The sequence below is a fragment of the Canis lupus genome, chromosome 24, assembly GCF_003254725.2.
Source record: "Canis lupus dingo isolate Sandy chromosome 24, ASM325472v2, whole genome shotgun sequence".
In the NCBI taxonomy this organism is placed as follows: Eukaryota; Metazoa; Chordata; class Mammalia; order Carnivora; family Canidae; genus Canis; species Canis lupus.
The window spans coordinates 32,521,068-32,539,449 of record NC_064266.1 but is presented as its reverse complement, the minus strand read 5'-3'; the positions used below and the strand labels follow the sequence as shown (position 1 = coordinate 32,539,449).

The following is an 18,382-nucleotide window of genomic DNA, read 5'->3' as shown; positions in this document are numbered from 1 at the left end:
TGTCTCATCATGAATGACACCCAGACCTCCTCCCATAGACCACAAGGCTCCGCACGCTCATCCTCACTCACCTCTCTGATCTCACTGCCACCTACCCTCTCCTTTGTGTGCTGTGTTCCAGGCATGGAGGCCATCCTTCCAACAGATCCAATCTCTGTGCCTGGCTCAGGGCCTTTGTTCTTGCTGTGCCTTCAGCTTGGAATGTATACCATCCACGTGTTCCGCCTGGCTGGCTCCTTCATGTCATTCAGGTCTCACTTCAAAGCCATCTCTTCAGAGACCTGCCTGGATCACCCCATAAAGCTGCCTCTCCCTGCGCATGTGTGCATGCATGTGTGTGCACACATATACTCACACACATGCACATGTGCACATATTGCTCACAGTCTCACTACTGTTTTCTTTGTGGCACTTCATCCTTCTCTGAAATGATCGTTTATTCATTACATGTGACACACGCTTGCTGTGAATGTGACAGCTGTAAATCTAAACTGATCTGTGTGTTGTCTTGCACCAGTGACTCAAATATTGCCTGTGCCGCTGCTGTGGATAGTTGGCAACTCTCGGGAAAGCTCCAAATGAAGCAAAACCATGAATGTCTCTATTCTGCATGGTTCATTCTTGGAAAATTAACAGTAAAACCTTACTTGTACAGAGTATTTTGTGTTTAGATGTAAATGAGGTTTGGTCTAGCATCAGGTGTTAATAAACAAGTTTCTCACCAACGTAAATGTCCAGTGGGATTTGTCTATGGTGCTGAGCAGGTGCAGGACTGTCCCAGAATGCACGGCAGGACATCTAGCATCCCTGCCTCTGCCCATTAAACCTGCGCTCATGGTTACCACAAAACCACTCTGCCACATTTCCAGAACACTACCCAGTGGGCAGTACCGCATACTATTAGAATCACATATCTACAGAAAGGGTGCAGTACTAGAGACCTCAGAGTCTGTGCGAAAAGGTAAGACCATCTAAAAGGCTCTGCCCCGAGTCTCACGTAGGAAGTGCTTGGTAGATGTGAGTTTACTTCACCTCCCCTTCCCTCCTTTTGGCCTCAGGTTCTCAATCTGAGCAACAGGGAACACCCGTCATCAGCGCTGGTAACAGGAAAGGAAGACACGCAGACTATTTCAGGGAGTGCGGTGAGTCAATCAGGCAACAAGAAACAAACCCCCACACCCAGAAAGGATGACAGAGTGGCATGACAGTTGGGCACACAGACTGTGGGACTATTGTATTAAACCCCAAAGGGCAACTTGACTCAAGAGCCTTATGCTGTTTGGTGTAATTTTATTCCTTCTCTGTTCTGGGGTAAACTTTAAGAGAACCCAGGGTCAGGTGAGGGAAGTATTTCTGGATAAGGATGGGCCCTATGAGGGCAGCTTTCCTCTGAATGCTGGGCCGCAGGTGGCCCAGCTTCATGCAACAAGAGACAGGGATGAAGGACACCAAGATGGCCACTCTCACACTGGACCCTCTGCAATAGGCTGCTCATGCTGTCACTTCTTGCCTTCTCCAGACCTGGCCCTCCTGCACTCATTTTTAAGTTCAGGATGTATTCCCTCCTCCAGCAAAGCTTTGTGGGACATGCCAGCAGGGTTGATGGTCACTCCTCCTCCTGTGTCCATGGCCCATGGACTTCCTTCTCCCAAAGGTGCTTGACCAGCTCCCCACCTGGTCTGCAAGAACCATGTCTGGTTCATCTTTATATCCCTGACAACCAGCTCAGTACCTGGCACACAGGAGGCATCAGCAAAAGTTTTCTCCCTATCCTATCCCTTTCTTCCCCGGCTTTGGATTCTAGAATCAACACACCACAAAGTCAGCATCACAGAGCTTCACAACATGATTATCCAGGCTATAGAGGGAGGATCTCATTTTTAAAAAGAAGAAAGTCTTGGGTTCCAAAGGACAGTTTATTTAAAACAAAGGTGACCACGTGTAGGAAGGAGGGAGAACAATTCTAACATAAAAACACACAGGAAGCACCTCAAATTTTAAAAAAATGGGGGGTGCAGGGAGGAAGCTATGTCTCCTACATATACAAACTGCTGACCTCGATTGATTATTTACATCCAAACTTTATAAAATAGCATTTCAAGTCAGCACTTAAGCCAGTGTTATTAGTTTTTATTACAAAAAGTTAAAGCTACAAACTTCACATTTTTAAGTTGTACATCAGCAACAGCATTTAAGCTTTTTCCAAGTTGGTTCGAGTGAAAGCTGGTGGAAGAGATTTTTTTTCTCTAGAAACAAAAAAGAACAGAATCCAAATACAATGAATACAATCCTGATGGAAATACACAGTGTGTAAGAAAGGATGGGATGGGAGGCTGAGGAGCTCCAATTCTTAGAGGCAACGTGGTATGCTGGAAAGGGCACTGGAATAAGAATCAGAAGACCTGCATTTGAATCCGAGCTCCACCATATTTTAGTTGCATGGCCTTGAGCAACAGACTTTATCCCTCTGAGCCTCAGTTTCCTTATCTGTAAAATGAGGACAATAATACCTATATCTCCCAGAACTATTAAGTTTTAATAGATACAGCGCTATTCAGATTATCTACTGAATGAGCTTTGGTGTTTTGTATCTTAAAGGGAATTTGTCCATTTTATTTAAATTGTTGAATTTATTAGCATAGTTGTTCAAGACATTTTCCATAGTCCTTTAATATCTGTAGGAGCTATAATGATGTCTCCTCTCTCATTCCTGAAATTGGTAAGAGCTACTGAAATTTGAATGGTGTAATAAACCTCTGGCATTTGGCAGGTGCTAAAGGTTTCCTGGATCAGAATACACAGTAGTATCAAGGGGTTAAGGCTACAGCTCTTAAGTTGCTTCTGACTATTGGTCTAGGTAGCTAGCCAGCCAGCCAGCCAAACATTCATTCATCCATCTATCCATCCAGTTGGTGGCTGGGAGAAGGGACAAAGGAAAAAGCAAGGGAAATCTGCTTCAAAATTACTGATGAGGAAGCAATCAAGATATTCTTAGAGAATTTGAGATTTTTTTTTTTAAAGATACAATTAGGTGTGGGTCATTATTTCTTAAAAAGAGAGAACAGATGAGGGGAACAGCATTCCCTGGGAGCTTAAGTCACAGATGCCAACACTCAGGGCTCAAAGAAAGCACGCTGACCTATGCTGGAGTTAGCATTCAAGGGGAAAACAACTAGGACTTGCCCCGCTGCCTTTCTGTCACCAAGAAACAAATGCACCTTGTCAGGAAATGGACCTGGTCCAAAGAAATTGACTTTTGGCCTGAGGGCTTTGTCTAGCTAGACTGGTGAGCAGTGTCCTTTGCTAGAACAAAATAAACTCCGGATCAAGATTCAGGACCCAAGAATATTTATGGGGAAAAACCGAAACCTTCTTTTACTTGGATCTAGCTTAGGAAGGAAGAAATGGGCAATTCCCCTCCTGTCTGGCCAAGTGCAAAGTCCTCTCTATAATGAAAGAGGTTGAGGCAGGCCTGTTCGCGAGCACAGTATATGGTGTGGTGGAAAGCACGCTCCATGCTGAGGTTGGTGACACTCACTTGGCTGTCACACTTGATTACTAACTCGGACGTTTCCCAACCTAAAAATGCCAGCTGGAGTTATTTATTCTGTGCAAGAAAAGGTGGTCCCTTCATTTTAAAGACTTGTGGTCTTCCTTTTAAGTCAGTAAATACTTGGTCCCATGTGGTGATGCTATGAGTCCTGACTCTGTCACTTACTAGCTGTATTGCCTTGGGAAATACATGGTCTTTCGCTCTCTCAACTGATTTCTTCATCTATGAAATGGAGATAAAATACTTAACTTAGAAGTTCTTGTGAAGTTTGGATCTGACATATATAAAAAGCCCACCTAGCTCAGTGCCTGGCATATACTCAGTGGTCGACACCTGCTAGCTGCCATTGGTTATTCCAGTGGGATCTTCCAACTGTCTTCTGTTCTATCTGCCACATAACTGCCTAACTGGCCAAACCCTGCAGACCAACCACTGCCTCTTACACTTTTTAAAACTTGCTTTTATTGCAAAGAACAGAATCTGGCCAGAGAAGAGGGACGTTCCCTGCCACTCCATTGATTCCCAGGTTTGGGAAGCAAAAGCAATTATGGAGTCAAATTACACTATCCTTATGGAGTCAAATTACATTATCCTTACAGATCTTTATTATTAAAAAATAAGCAGACATCTGCCTTTCCTGTCTTCTATTTGCTGTGGACTACATGACATGTGGCCATGAGCCAGTGCCACAGACGGATGGTTCAGCCCTCTGATCTGCCTGCGGCCCTAGGTTGCCCGCGTGGTGTGGTCTGCTGTCCGGCCAAGGCTGCAGAGCTCGTGGACCAGCCAAACCTGAACCTGGCTTCCCTAGGGGGTCTCCACTGAGGAGACCAGGCAAGAGCAAGTTTCCCTTGGTAGGGTGCCCTGGGACTACTTAACCCAAATGGCAGAGCTTTCTCCCCTCGGGGAAGGGAATGCTTGGACCAGCGGCCCAGGAGTGAGGAGTTCTGGTCCAGTCCCAGCTCTTGCTTCAATTTGCTTTGTGATTTTGACACTCTGTCACTTCCCCTCTCTGAGGCTTGGTCAGGCCTGATGATGCCTGTGGTCCCTTCCAGCTCTGACATTCTGCGGGGCTGGATGGAGCCTCCTGGAGAACAGATCTTAGTCTGATATTTGTGTCCTTTCCAGACCCCTCAGCAGTAAAATAAAAAAAGAAAATAGTCACATACTGGAAAATGATCACAAAAGCAATGCCCTCTACCCCTGTCTGTAAGGAATGTGGAGCAAAATGCCCCTGTGCGATCTTCACATGAACAATGAGAACTCTGAAAACATTTCTCCTTCTGCGGACTGCACACAGCCCCGTGTTTGTGGAGAGGTCCTGGCAGGCCCATCCCCACACTGGGTCATGTCTCCTCTTAAGGCACTGGGCAGTATCTGTGCTGTGACTGCAGGCGGTTGGGAGAGTGCAGATGGGTGAAAGGCATTGAAGCCACAAGGGGCAGTTTGCAAAGAGGATACCAGACTTCTCCTGGGACTTGAGAAGTATACACAAACTCTCAAGGCTTTTCCTCGGACATGGTCCATAGCTCCAGAAGCCAGAGATGACCCACACAAGGCTGAATCCATGGGAAAGAACTGGCCCAAACCAAATTTTTAAGTGCAGCCCTGCAAAAGAGTGAGGTTGGTTCTTGGGAGCTGAGTGACCCCAAGAGCCTCCCGGTGCCCCTGCCCTCGTGTCCCACAGTACCATAATCTTACAGAAAAGAGGCCAACTGTTTAAAACTGTACCTGTACAGAGATGCCACCACACTCAGTGGGGAATCCAGTTATAATTTATATATATGTGCATATTTATATATTTTTAAAAAGTCTTCCAGAAAGAACCTTTGAAAGCTATTGGGAGAAGAAAGACAAACAACATTTAACACTTTCCCAGCTATCACTCATCCTAGAGTCTCTGGTTCCTGGGGTTTAAAACTCTGAGTTTAAAAGCGCCGATATGAATCCTTTGAAAAACATAACTGACCAATTTAAATCCATACACGAGGCGGCACACTGATGGCAGGCAGCCCTTCCCACTGGCGCACGTCCTGAGTTCGCGAAGGTGAAGGTGCTGTGGGGAAACAACGGGGCAGACGTGTCGGCCAACAAGCCGAGTGGCGAGCAGCCCGGGTTCACCGGAGGCCTGCTGTGCGGGCGGGCCTCCTGGCCGGGCCTCCCTCAAAAGTTCTGCTGCCGCCGCTTCTTAGCCTCGATGGCGTCCAGGATCGGCTGCCTCTTGGACTGGTACTTTTGCCGGATCTCTTCAATCTCTTGCTCCATCATGGGGTCAAGGGCCAGGAGCCTCTTCTGAAGGTCCTCCACCGTCCAACTTTTAAGCTAGAAGAAGGGGAAAGTACGGTCATGACAAAGCCCAGGTCAGCGCAGAGCCAGGAAGCCCAGCCTGTCCGGGCACCCAGAAGGGAAGGCTCTGTGCTCGGACCCAGTCTGGGGTGGCCGTAGCCAGAGAGTGATAATTCATTCACAGTGTGCCCCAAACTCTCTGGAGACAATTTATCCCTGGACAAGTTCTAAGTGCTAATCTCTTCTTCTTCTTCTTTTTTTTTTTTTTTTAATCTCTTCAATTTACTCAGCCATAACCAAGAACTTAACTAGTAATACTTTCATCTCTCTAACTTTTCAATGAATTGCATATTGATGCATTGTTAGGACATTAAAATAACAGCCACTTGGTGTACACAAAATAATCTTTGCCCTAGTTCTTGTTCCCCCCATAAGATGAGCCTCTGGATGGTGACTGTGTCTCTGTCTAGATACTGTACCAGGGAGAGTGGCTGCTCACTAAGGATCAGATGCTACCCCTCTCCACGCACCTCTACCCCCAGTGTCTTGGGCACTGCCATACTGATCATCATTAACATTTATCGGGAATCATACACCAGCCACTTCTTGAAGTGGTTCATATGGATTACCTACACAAGTGTCTGGAGAATAGAGATGCAAGCCGTGGGAGGGATAGTTAGAAACCTCTGAGATTAAGGGTCCGTCATCCAGAGGGTACAAGAGGACATGATATATAAACTAGTAGCGAATGCTAGTGCTAACATAGTGCTTTCTATGTGCCACTCAGTGCTCTACATACGTCTGTTCATTTAATTCTTGTAACAACCCTATGATTTGCATATATTATTATTATCCCCATGTTACAGATAAACGAGCCAAGGAAGAGGGTGGTAAAGTAACTTGCCCAGTGTCTCGTGGTTAGTAAGTGGCAAAATCAATATTCAATTCCAGGCAGTGAAGCTCCAAAGTTCATGCTCTTACCTGGTACCACAGAAGAGCAGAGTAGCAAAACCCAGGTTTGAGAACCAACTTAATCTGTAGTTAAAACATGGCTCTGCCTCTTGCAATGCTCTGAGACTCAGGCAAGTCACCTATCTCTCACCCATCCTCACCTTCAGAAATGGGACAGCCATGCCTCATCATGCTTATTATTAGAATTAAATGATATCATGGCTGTAAAGATACTGGCACAGTGCCTGGTGCTTAAGAATGCAGTGTATGCTACAACCCTCTCTTTACCAGAGCCCAGAAGTGTTATTCATGTTCAACCTGTGTCTGCAGCTGTGGAGCATGTGGTTTCACTGCTGTATGTATGGAGTATCACTGAATCCAAGCAAACCCAGTTCTGGCTGGCATGGGTGGGAATGAAAGCCCACATTATCCACAATGGGTGGTGATTAATTCCGTGAGCTTATAACCAGTTTAATAGGTGCAGTGTTCCAAGAACTCAAAGGCTTACTCAAGTCTTCAGAGAGATTTATGGAATCACCATGTCCCTCAGCCCCTTCCTGAGGCCCCCACAGGGAAGTGGTGTATGAAGGAGGTGAAGGAGTCTCTTTCTGTCCACCCTTCCTTTCCAGGGTGGGGTGTGACCAAGTGTGAGGGGCTACAGTGGCCTCCCCAGGAATGGTTTAGTACCTGTCGCCACAGGAATTTGCCTTGGCCTGCTTCAGGGAGGTGGTCTGAAAAGCGTAACAGTTCAAGACGAAAGGCTCTTTGTGATGTGAGAATGTAGAGCCTAGAGTGGGGGGATGCTGGAAAGCTGCGTTGGTAAAACCACATCTCGTTTCCAGCCTGTGGTTTCAGACCAGCTGGAGGGTGTTCTGGGTCCCGGGACTCTCCAAAGAGCAATGCTTGCCTTATTTTTGGCCTTTTCAGTTTCTTCTCCAAAAAGAAACTGCCCCAAACCTAATACCAAGTGTTACTGGTAGTTGGGGTATTAATCTTTAGGATTCCAGATCGTTCATCCATAGTGGCTGTTCAACCCTAGACAAGTGACTACACCTCTGAGCCTCAGTGTCCTCCTCAGGAGATGAGACCCCAGTTCCACCATTCTTGGGCTCTCATGAGGATCAGATGAGTTAATGGGTATGACGTCTGTAGCACAGAATGGCATGCCTTTCACGGACAGTAAACATTCCATAAATTACAGTTATCACCACAGTTATTAATAACTGCTACTGTTGCTGTTATTAACACTAGTTATTATTAATATTTTGAAAAGTCTGTAATTAATTTCCCATAAACAAATTGTTCCTGTAACCCCTGATCTAAGCCAGAATCAAACAAGTAAAAAAGAAAATATTCTACTCTATTTTGGGCTAACAATGCCTTAGGGTTGGCATTTTCCCACAGCATCCATTAATTTATTTATAGTCAAACAAAAATACTTTTCATCCATCCATCCATCCATCCATCCATCCATCCATCCATCCATCCATCCAATATTCACTGAACAACTACCAGGGGCCAGACACTGTCCAGGGCACACAGGATACTTCAGTGAAAAAACCCAAAACCCCCAATCACTGCCTTTGTGAAGCTTACATTTCAGTGAGGCGAGACAGAGACCTGAGAATGAACACCGTAAACCAGAGGATTGCTCTTCCGTGAGAGGGTGACAGGGGACAGGGAAGAAAAAGCACAGTAGAGGAAGGGGAGGTGGGAATTGGGGGACTTGCTCTTCATCATCCATCAGGATGAAACATCAACTGTGGGATGAAGACATCAAAGTTGGGGAAGTGGTCCTGGCTTCAGACAAACCACCCTGCCCCCTAGGCCTCTGTTTCCCCACTTGGAAGAGAAGGCTGCCGAGATGACCTCAAGTCTTGTTAGACTCAGTGTTTCTCTCTGGAGGACCCACAGATCATGAGCACCAGCATCACCGGTTTAAAGTTCACAGTTGTGAGCGACTCAATCACCATCATTCAAGCTACTCGAGTGTTTCTTGTCATTCCTCAAGTCTGATGAGACTGCTTCTACATCCTCGTTCTTGTTTTTCTCACAGCAAAACCCTCACAAAGTAATTGCTGCCTGTCTCCGGTCAAGGCTTCTAGGTTTCCAATTTCTCTGCAGTCCTTCTGCCCTTGATCTAATCTGGAGGCACCGGGCACCCTTGCTTGCTCTCCACCACCTTCACACTGATTTCCTTGCCCTCAGGCCTTGGGCTTAAGTTACACCTGACCCATTAAAACACAGCCAGCCAGTCACCGCTAATGCCTCAGTCACACCCCAGATATGGATTTTTCTGAAAACAAGCTCACAGAATAGTTTTGTGGCGCCAAAAGTAGCATCTCACCTTCCTGGTCCTTGGTGGCATAAATAAATTTCAGGTGGGTATCTCACAGTAGAGTAACTGTGGTTCTCCAGTTCTGCTGCAGCCAGCATCTTAGAGGAGCAAACACTCCCCCAGTGGAGCTCGAGCTGCTGACAGCAGCTGCAGGACAGTCCCCTAGCATTTACACATCCTCTCTATACTGTGACACCCATAGGGACATCTCTAGACCAGCATTCTCCTCGCAACTCCAGGTTCCCACATCCAGGGCAGATCCTACTTTATATTTCAGTCCCAGATCGGCTCAGGGAAATCCGGCACCTTAATCCAACCAAAACAAAACTCTCAAGTCCCAGCCCACCCTTACCCCTAAACCCGGTCTTCCCCATCTTGGGAGTGATAGCACCCTCCTGCCAGGTGCACAAAATCATCCCTGACCCTTCCCTCCCCTCAGCGGTCCCTGCCCATATCCCGTCCTTCAATCTCATCTCTATCTAACTCAATCCAGGCCACCTGCATTTCATAGCCACAAGCATAAGTAAAAATACAGAAATTAACTAGATCACCCCCCCCCTCATGTTTCCTGTTGCACTTGGAATCAAAGTGCACACCAGCACTTCAGGTATCCAATAGCACACCAGGGCTACAAAGGCCCCCCATCTCTAGCCCCACTGTCCCCTTGGACGTCATCACCCACCACTCTCCCCTCTGCTCACAGTTTCTAGCCACCCTTAACTTCAAATTCTCAGACAAGCCACACTTTTTCTGGTCTCAAGGGCTACACAGTTACTGATCCTCTGCCTGGATGGCTCGTCCCCCTTTCTTCCTTATGTTTTAGGCCTTAGCTCAGAGGGCAACTCCTCAGAGAATTGAGCAAGCCTTCCCTGAGCATCTTCCCTCAAAAGGTTGCCTCCCTGACACGTCGAGTTCTCTATCTCAGCCCCTCATTTATTTCCTTCTTTTACTTGTGTCTTTTACTGGGACGAAAGTTCTATGACGGAGGTTACTTGGTCTTGTTCACTATACTGCAAATCATACTGGTTGAAGGAATGAATAAATTGCCCTTTGTTTCCAGTCAAATAACAATGGAAGCCACTGATACTTCTAGCTTCCCGAGCGCCACCATATGCAACAGGGCTCCAGGCAAGGTGCTGTGGGGACCCAGGGTGGAACAGGGAGTGAGTTCTGCCCTCAGAGGGCTTCTATTCCTCTCAACATTCTTTTGAAATTGAAGGAAGTCTCTGCTCCCTTGATTCCCACTTCTGTGTTTGATACTGGATGATAAGAAGCAAGTCGCCAACCATGGCTTAGTCATCTCTGACGGGCATGTCCATTTTAATTTTTTATTCCAATAAAAAAGAACTATTGCTCTGGAAAGAATGAGATGATCAAAAGAAGACATGATCCTTCTGGATGAGACAACATGCCAAGACCAGAGTCACAGGCTAATCCTTAATGAAGTTGGGTTATGCTGAAGAGAACAGACCAAGCACAGGGATTTTTTTGCTCTCTTCCCGGGAGAGGTCACAGAAGGGAGGAGAAACTAAAATAAGCCTCTTAACCATGGTTATTTAGAATCCTCCAACCACTTGGATGCTAATCAACACATCAGTCTTGAGTATATGGACAAGGATGGGCTCTGAATCTGACAGTACAGGTGCTGTGTGGCTGTAGGCATTCACTACTATCTAACACACGCCTCGCCTCAACTCCACTCACTGTTACCTTTCGCCCTGTCTGATGTCTGTCCAATGTCTGAGCAAGCAAAGGCAACAATGTATGTGCAGTGCAGGTGAGATTTCTCTGCAAGGCTGTGGTCTCTGGAAAGTGGGCACTTTTTCAGCCTGAACTTCAGCCGGATACAATGCTGTCTCACTATGAGATGCTACACTTAGACACGGAGGCAAGACGTTCATTACTGGCGTGTGTGCCATGCGTCTGGCACTGAGTGAAGCAGGTGTCTGCAAAAATCAACTCATCTGGAAGGTAGATATTATTCCTGTCCTCCCTTTACAAGTGAAGTAAACAATGATAAGAGTGAGAAAGTAACTTGCCCAAAGTGATACAGCAAGGAACTGGAAAAGACTGTAACCCCCATCCCCAAGGGTTTCTGGAAACAGGCCTGTGTTAGTGATAAACACAGGAAGATGGGAAGAATCACGAATTTGGCTGGTATTACATATATCAGATGGCCCTCGCATTCAAAAGTGCCACTGCGGGCAATAATGGTGACTTCAGGCAAGTCACCTGACCTCTCTGTGATCAGGTTTCCTCATCTGTAAAATGGGGATGGTACTGTCTACTTTGTTGTCTTTCCTCAAGTAAACCTGCACAAGGGCCTACTATGTGCCAGGCACTGCAGCTGAGGGGCAGTGACCCAATTCAAGGCTACCAAACAGTATTCAGATGGAATCAACCAACTTTCCCAGCCACTTGCCTGGGCCAGGAGCTCCACTGGGCAACATGAATGTAAAAGGCAGTATATGTTGGAGAAGCAGCAAGGTTTTAGGCAAGAGCGCTGGCTCTGAGTCACATGGACCTGGGTCCCACTGTAGCTCTGCTCTTGGGGGCTCTTCCCTTGGGCAAGTCACCTAATATGTGCCTCACTTTCCTCATTTTTCAATGGAGGACAACAGGATTTATCCAACAGGGGAAGTTGTGACATCCAGAGGTGCTGGTAAAGTCTATAACATAGTGTCTGGTGCACACCAAAATGAACGTGGTTCAGTGGGAGCTACCACCTTAAATTCTTTTTGGGAAAATGTTTAAGTAACATAAATGTTAATATAATGTTTAAGTAATACAGCTGCTGCTGTAGGAACTGAGCCTGATGGGCTCACAATATGGTATAGGACACATACCACAAATACTGAGGGGCCTCTGGTGAACTCTGTGTGAGAAACCCAAAATCAGATGAATCTGGCTTGTTTCCTCTGGGCCAGACCACAGCACAATCCTCAGATTCCCAGCATTATGGATTCCCAGCATTATGAATATATGAGTACAGAAGGCTAATGGGAACTGGTTTCTTCTCAAATAGCCACGATAACTCTGAAATTCCGAATTACATTAAGTTCAAGCAGCCTGGAGAACAAGTGGGAAGATCCAGCTGAAGTTTCATTACAAGAAGTAACTCATGGGCATTAGAGTGACAATTAGCCTATCATGCATGAGCGGAGTCAAGATGCACTAAACACAAGGCCCACAATGAACAAACGGGTCTGGCCCATAGCCAAGGTACAGGGTTCAAAGTTCTGCTCCTCTGTTGCTAGAAACTCACCTCAGAAGTCTATTGCACTAGTAGCGTTATGCAATGTCCCCCAAAAACCATCAGAGAGACTTGACAAAGCTTTTAAGGACAAGCCTCAAATCTGTACACACTATACTTGCGCATTCATAATTCTGCATCCATTATTACAACCAGTCTCTCAAACACATCATCCATTCTAGACAGGTGAGTCAGGCTGATGCCCTGTCACAGGTGATGTTTTTATAGTCGCCCAGAATGAGGAAAGAACACACCTTTGGAATTTAGCAAGACGACGGGAAAGCTTGAGAGAGCTGAACAATGCCACCAAAATGTCATTCCATAACTTCAACACCAGCCACTAGAAGGTCAGCGAAAGTGCAATAGGGAAAATGTACTAAGGTCAGTCAAAAGCATCTAAGGTGTTGCTTTAGTTCCACTGATGTGAATCTGTCTCTATCTAGCCATGTGGATTCTAGACCAGGGAGAGGGGAGTTAGTCAGATGCTCAGGTGATGCGGTAATCTCTCAGCAGATGAGTGAGAAGGTAGCCAAGCAGAGAAGCAAGCAAGCTGACAATCATATATCAACTCTTGCAGGTGAAGTAAGTACTAGGCCACTCAATTTCAAAAGATCTTGCTGTTTAAATGAATCTTGTGGGAAATTTCCTCTGATTCAAATTATGGTCATGCCAAATCATGCTTCCATCAGCCCCTTGTAAAATCTTTCTAATGCAAAAACCTAGTATTAATGCTTATTTCGATCCCACTTTGAGTTTATGATTACTTTCATGGAATCAACCCATGGAATTGTTATCAGAACTTCCACGTTCTCAATCCACGGAACTGTTCACCAGAATTCCAACCAAAGAAAACATGGCTGCATGTATTTAAGATATTTACCAGAAGGACTGGAATGAAGCGCAGACCTTAAGCCTGGGTAAAACAAAGAAATCTGACTCCACACAGGCCCCTGATGTAATGACACAAGCTTTGACATGGCTCAGGAGACTAGCTTCAAACAACCTGATGGCCGCACAGGGAGCCTCCCGCCCACAGGGCGCAGTGCAGGGCACATGTGCGTGTTTGTGGGTGTGCAGGATGCACTCTAATATATGGTATAAACAAAAGAACAAAAAGCAAAAGTTTTTTTTTTAATAATGGGGTTTCACTATAATACAAAGTTCATAAGGTTTATATTTGCATATTATTAGGTTTTTGTGATTTATCAAAAATCATCCTTCAATTTACATGACAAAATTAATTTCTGAGGTAGTACTTTTGCATGCTTAGATTTACTCCAATTCTGTTCTGCCATGAACTTTCACAACTTACCCTGAAAATCACAATGCTCCTGCTTTTGTTGTTGTTTTTGTTCTGAGAGTTTTATAACAGTAAGTTTTGACCAACCCCAGCTTTTCTCCCCTACCATCATGCCTCTGGCTTTCCACAGCAAGAACTCATAAGGAGCTTTCATACCTCAAATACCGAAGAATAATGGCTGTTAAGAGGCACTGCATTGCTGCTGCCTACCATTATATATTTAATTATAAAGATGTAGGGAGTACCTGTTCAGTGTCAGACACATGTACCAGGCCTGGCTGGGGCAGGAGCAGGGATGATAGAGGTGGGGGTGAGTAAAGGTGTGTGTGTGTGCGGGGGGCAGAAAGCATACAGCAGGATCCCTGTACACTAGACGTGGAGCAAAGTGAGGTCAGCAAATCCTGAAAACAAGCTACAGTCTATGGTGTTATTAAGTGACTCATGATTGCTAACAGTAATCAGGGCTGCTTTAATTGAGTGCTACGTACTCAGCACTTTACATGCATTATTTCTGTAATTTTCAGAACAGTCCACAAAATAAGTAGTAGTATCCCCTTTTAGCGATGTGGAAACTGAGACTTAGAGAAATACAGGAATTTGCTAAGTAAACGGTGGAGTTAAGCTATGTGCTGTAGTATGTCTAATGGCAAAGCCTTAGCCAACCTTGCGTCAAGGAAGCAAGAAAGAATCCTCATGGTCAGTCTCTGAGAGAAAGGCCTTGCCTTTTTTAAAAACATATGCATTTATAGTGCAAAGAAGGAGCACTCATTCTAATTTAGGACAAAGTCTGAATTGTCGAATATTTTTAAATGACATGCAAATCTTGTTTCAAATATCTATTGCATTTGAAATACAGAGGATTGATAAAATTAGGTTAAGTAAACAAAAACATTTATGAGTTCATATCTCATATTACTAATAGCTACTCAGAATTCCTTCAGGCACTGTATTTTTTCACACCTCGATGTGTCCGCTGAATATAATCCTGTCTTCAGTTAAGGGAATGCCCATTTAACCTTCCAATCCAGTCCAAGCTCTAACTCTTCCCTCTTCCCAACTACCTTTTCCTTTCCCTAAAGTGGGAGCTATTTAAGAGCACAAACTACATCTAATATATTTTCAGAGAGTCAGGGCAGCAGAAAAGAGTTCTCAATAAATATTTAATAAAGAAACATATCCCTAATCTTTATTTGAAAATTATAACTGACTTTTTATTCGGTTCCCTCAAGAAGCTTTGGAAATATGTAATCAATAAATAAACCTAAAAGTATAATATAAGTTTGTTAAATAAGGCTATGTCAATCACTCCAAACTGACCCATGCATGCCAAAATCAAAATGAATAGCACATCCAGTGTCATGATTAAAATAAAGCCATAAATAAATAAATAAATAAATAAATAAATAAATAAATAAATAAATAAAAAGCTACAAGGGAAAATGGACATAAAAATTCACTCTGGTCTTTGTTGTTGATAATACTCTTTAAGAAAAATTCTATTTTAAGAGCAGCTCTACATTAGTTTATAAATTTCACACTGAAGGAAACTAAAGTGTGAGAGGAAAACTTTCAGGAGGTTACTAAACACCTAATCTAGAATAATGGTAAATGTCTAAAGGAGGTGGAGTATAAGAATAGAGCAGAATGTGATGCTCCTGATATCTGAAAGCAGTAATGGGAGACATCCAACCTATCATCATTCTTGTGAGGATATTAATCTTTCAAAAGGTATGAAAACCTAAAACACAAACTGTGCCAATTATTAATGTAGCTTAATAATTCAGGAAAAGAGCTAGCTGGTCACCTAAGACTCCCTGCAAGCTGTGCCTCTGTATACTTCCTTGGGCTGGAAATTTCCAAGATAACAAAAAGGCCAAGCCTTCTTCTCTCATCTTGCCAAATGAAAGAAGCCCAAAGAATCCCAAGCAAAATGAAAGCTAAAATACAAATTGATCTCACTTCATTTAATACAGGCAGTCTTAAAAGGTATCTCAGACTAAAAAAGATCCAATTTAAATACACCAAAAGAACAAAACGTTTATGGAAAAATGGTTGAGAATGCACCAAAGCTCTCTGAGGAAGCTACTTGCAGGCCTGAATTTTTACATTTTGGGCTTTCTGATGCGGGAAGACTTGTAAGTGAACAGTGCTCAATTTCTGGAAAGTATATAAAACTCTGTAAGCCCTACTGCCGAGTACTCCCATGTAATGAAGTGTCAGAGATTTACAACCTAAATATCCAAAAAGAAATATTCTCTCAATATCCCTCAAGAAAAAAAGAATTCTACAACAAAGGCAGACTAGTTCTATCTGCAAAGCATGTCACAATCCTTCTGTAATGGCCATCAAGTCTTGGAGACCTGAACCCCCTGCAGTATCAGAAATATAAATAAGGTTAGAGGGGTAGGGATGTGTGTGTGTGTGTTTGTGTGTGTGTGCACGCGCGTGCACACACGACACTTTCAATTCTGGCAAAACCACGTAACTACTAAATAAAAATTTGTATTTTTCTGATTTACGACTGTCTACAAAAGATGGCTTTATTCCTTATTCTATAAAAGCATTAATATGTATACGTTCTTGGTATTTTGAGATGGCCCTTTATTCTTTTCAACAAGTATTTAATTGGGAATGGATAATCAAATGTGCTTTAATGTACGCCATGGTAATACTTTTCACATGTGTATAAATTCACAAACCAGAAAAAACTCTTTGTAAAGACCATGTGTCCTAGTTTTTTGGTTCAAAAAGGATGATCACCATATTCCCAGTATTAGCTCATTTAAGCTCAGAGTTAAAAACACTTAGCTTTTAAAAAACAACAAAATAACACTAAGGTTTTCTGGTATGAAACTTAATCTAAAATTTTATACTAAATTTTTCTATAATAAGCAAGCACCATGAAGAAAGAAACTGCCTCCAACCTCAGGTCTGACCAAAAATTTCAATCTAGAATGATCATGAAGGGGGAGAACCATGATGTGTGTGGTAATATACCATGATTAATAAGATATATATAAACTTTTTCTTCGTAAGTTTCCCTTGGGCATGCTCCCTGAGCCCTAGGGAACCACACAAAGTTTCCCTAGACCTTAGAATTACTCTTTCATCATAAGCAATCATTCCTTGTATTAAACTGCCCTTGGTTAACTTACTTTGTGGCTTCTGTCGCCTGACTGGCCCCAGACTGCTACAGGGGGAAGGGCGGCAATGAGTACACATGAGCGCAGGCTTGCCCACTAATGGAAAAACTTCCAAAATGCCAAACCCCAAATAAAAATTTAAATGTAAAAAATGCCCAGACAACCTCAAATGCAGAATAGTTTTGAGTATTTAACAGCCCAAGTGCAGAATTAAAATACTCCCGACTTGCTCCCACTGAAAACTGTATTACTGGGGAATAGACAAATTGTGGTTTATCCACACAATGAAAACTCCACAGTAATCAAAAGGAACCAGTCCATATACAGTAACATAGATGAACCTCACAACAGTATGCTAAATTGACAGCCCAAACACAGAAGGCAGTATTCTGCGTGATTCCATTCAATTTGGCACTGTAAGAAAGGAGACAATCAGGACAAAAACCGAGCATGAGGAAACTTTCAGGGTGATGTAAATGTTCTAGATCTTCTTTATGGTGGTGTCTATACAATTGTATCTATCAAAACTCATAAAATGGTCCACTACAAAGGGGGCAAATTTTATGGTATGTAAATGAAACCTCAATAATCCTGACTTTACAGAACAAAAAAAAAACTACATATCAAAAACTGTGGAACGTGTTTAAAGTAATACTTAGAGGGAATTTTATAGCCTTACATGCATATACTAGAAGAGACAGATGATTAACGACTGACAAACTTAACTGTCCAACTAAAGAAGGAAAAACATCCAGAATAAACTCACAGAAAGAAGATAAAGAACATAAAGCCAATGCCCAACAGCACAGACAATTAAACCAAATATGGTGGTTCTTTCAAATGACTACAAAAAAGGAGAAAATCTCTGCTAAAATTAATTTTTAAAAAAGGAGAAGAGGGACGCATGGCTGGCTCAGTGGTTAAGCACGACTGCCTTCCGCTCAGGGCGTGATCCTGGAGTCCTGGGATCGAGTCCCACATTGGGCTCCCTGCATCGAGCCTGCTTCTTTCTCCCTCTGCCTATGTCTCTGCCTCTTTCTTTCTGTGTCTCTCATGAATAAATAAATAAAATCTTAAAAAGGAAGAAAAAACAAATATTGGGAATAAAAAGCAAGTTGGAATTACAGATACTACAAATTTTAATATCCAAAACTTTGCCAAAGAATGAAAAAACTTAGATGAAATCAGGGTTTCTAGGGGGGAAAAAGTGACTAGATTTATCTAGAATAAAACCATAAAGACCACAGACTAAGAAATCTGGACCACAAGGACAAAGTGGGAGGAGCTGGACTGTTCACCGGGTACACTGAGATGAAAGAGCCACAGAAGATGAAACAATCTTTGCAAATACACGCAACCATGAATTACTGTGCAAAGATGCTGCCCTACAAGCAGGACAAACACATTCATTCCCAGAACTTGAGGTTCTGACCCCAACGCAACCACGGAGATACTTCCCAGAACTTCCTCCTAGGAAAGAATGGGGAAACTTCCAGGGGCCAGAGATAATTGTTTGCATACCCACCTCCCTTCCTTAGAATGAGAACACTGGTCTTCC

General features: G+C 43.7%; 1 protein-coding gene across 3 annotated transcripts in view; it reads right to left on the bottom strand.

The window, feature by feature from the left end:
- Positions 1-1,897: 1,897 nt before the first annotated feature.
- Positions 1,898-18,382, bottom strand: part of STK4 (serine/threonine kinase 4) — an 88,682-nt gene continuing 72,197 nt past the window's right edge. For all 3 annotated transcript variants that reach the window (XM_025470187.3, XM_049100227.1, XM_049100228.1), the window contains one exon: positions 1,898-5,875. In XM_025470187.3, coding sequence (XP_025325972.1) covers positions 5,717-5,875 — 159 coding nt within the window. In that variant the 3' untranslated portion in view covers positions 1,898-5,716. The remainder of the gene's footprint in view (positions 5,876-18,382) is intronic.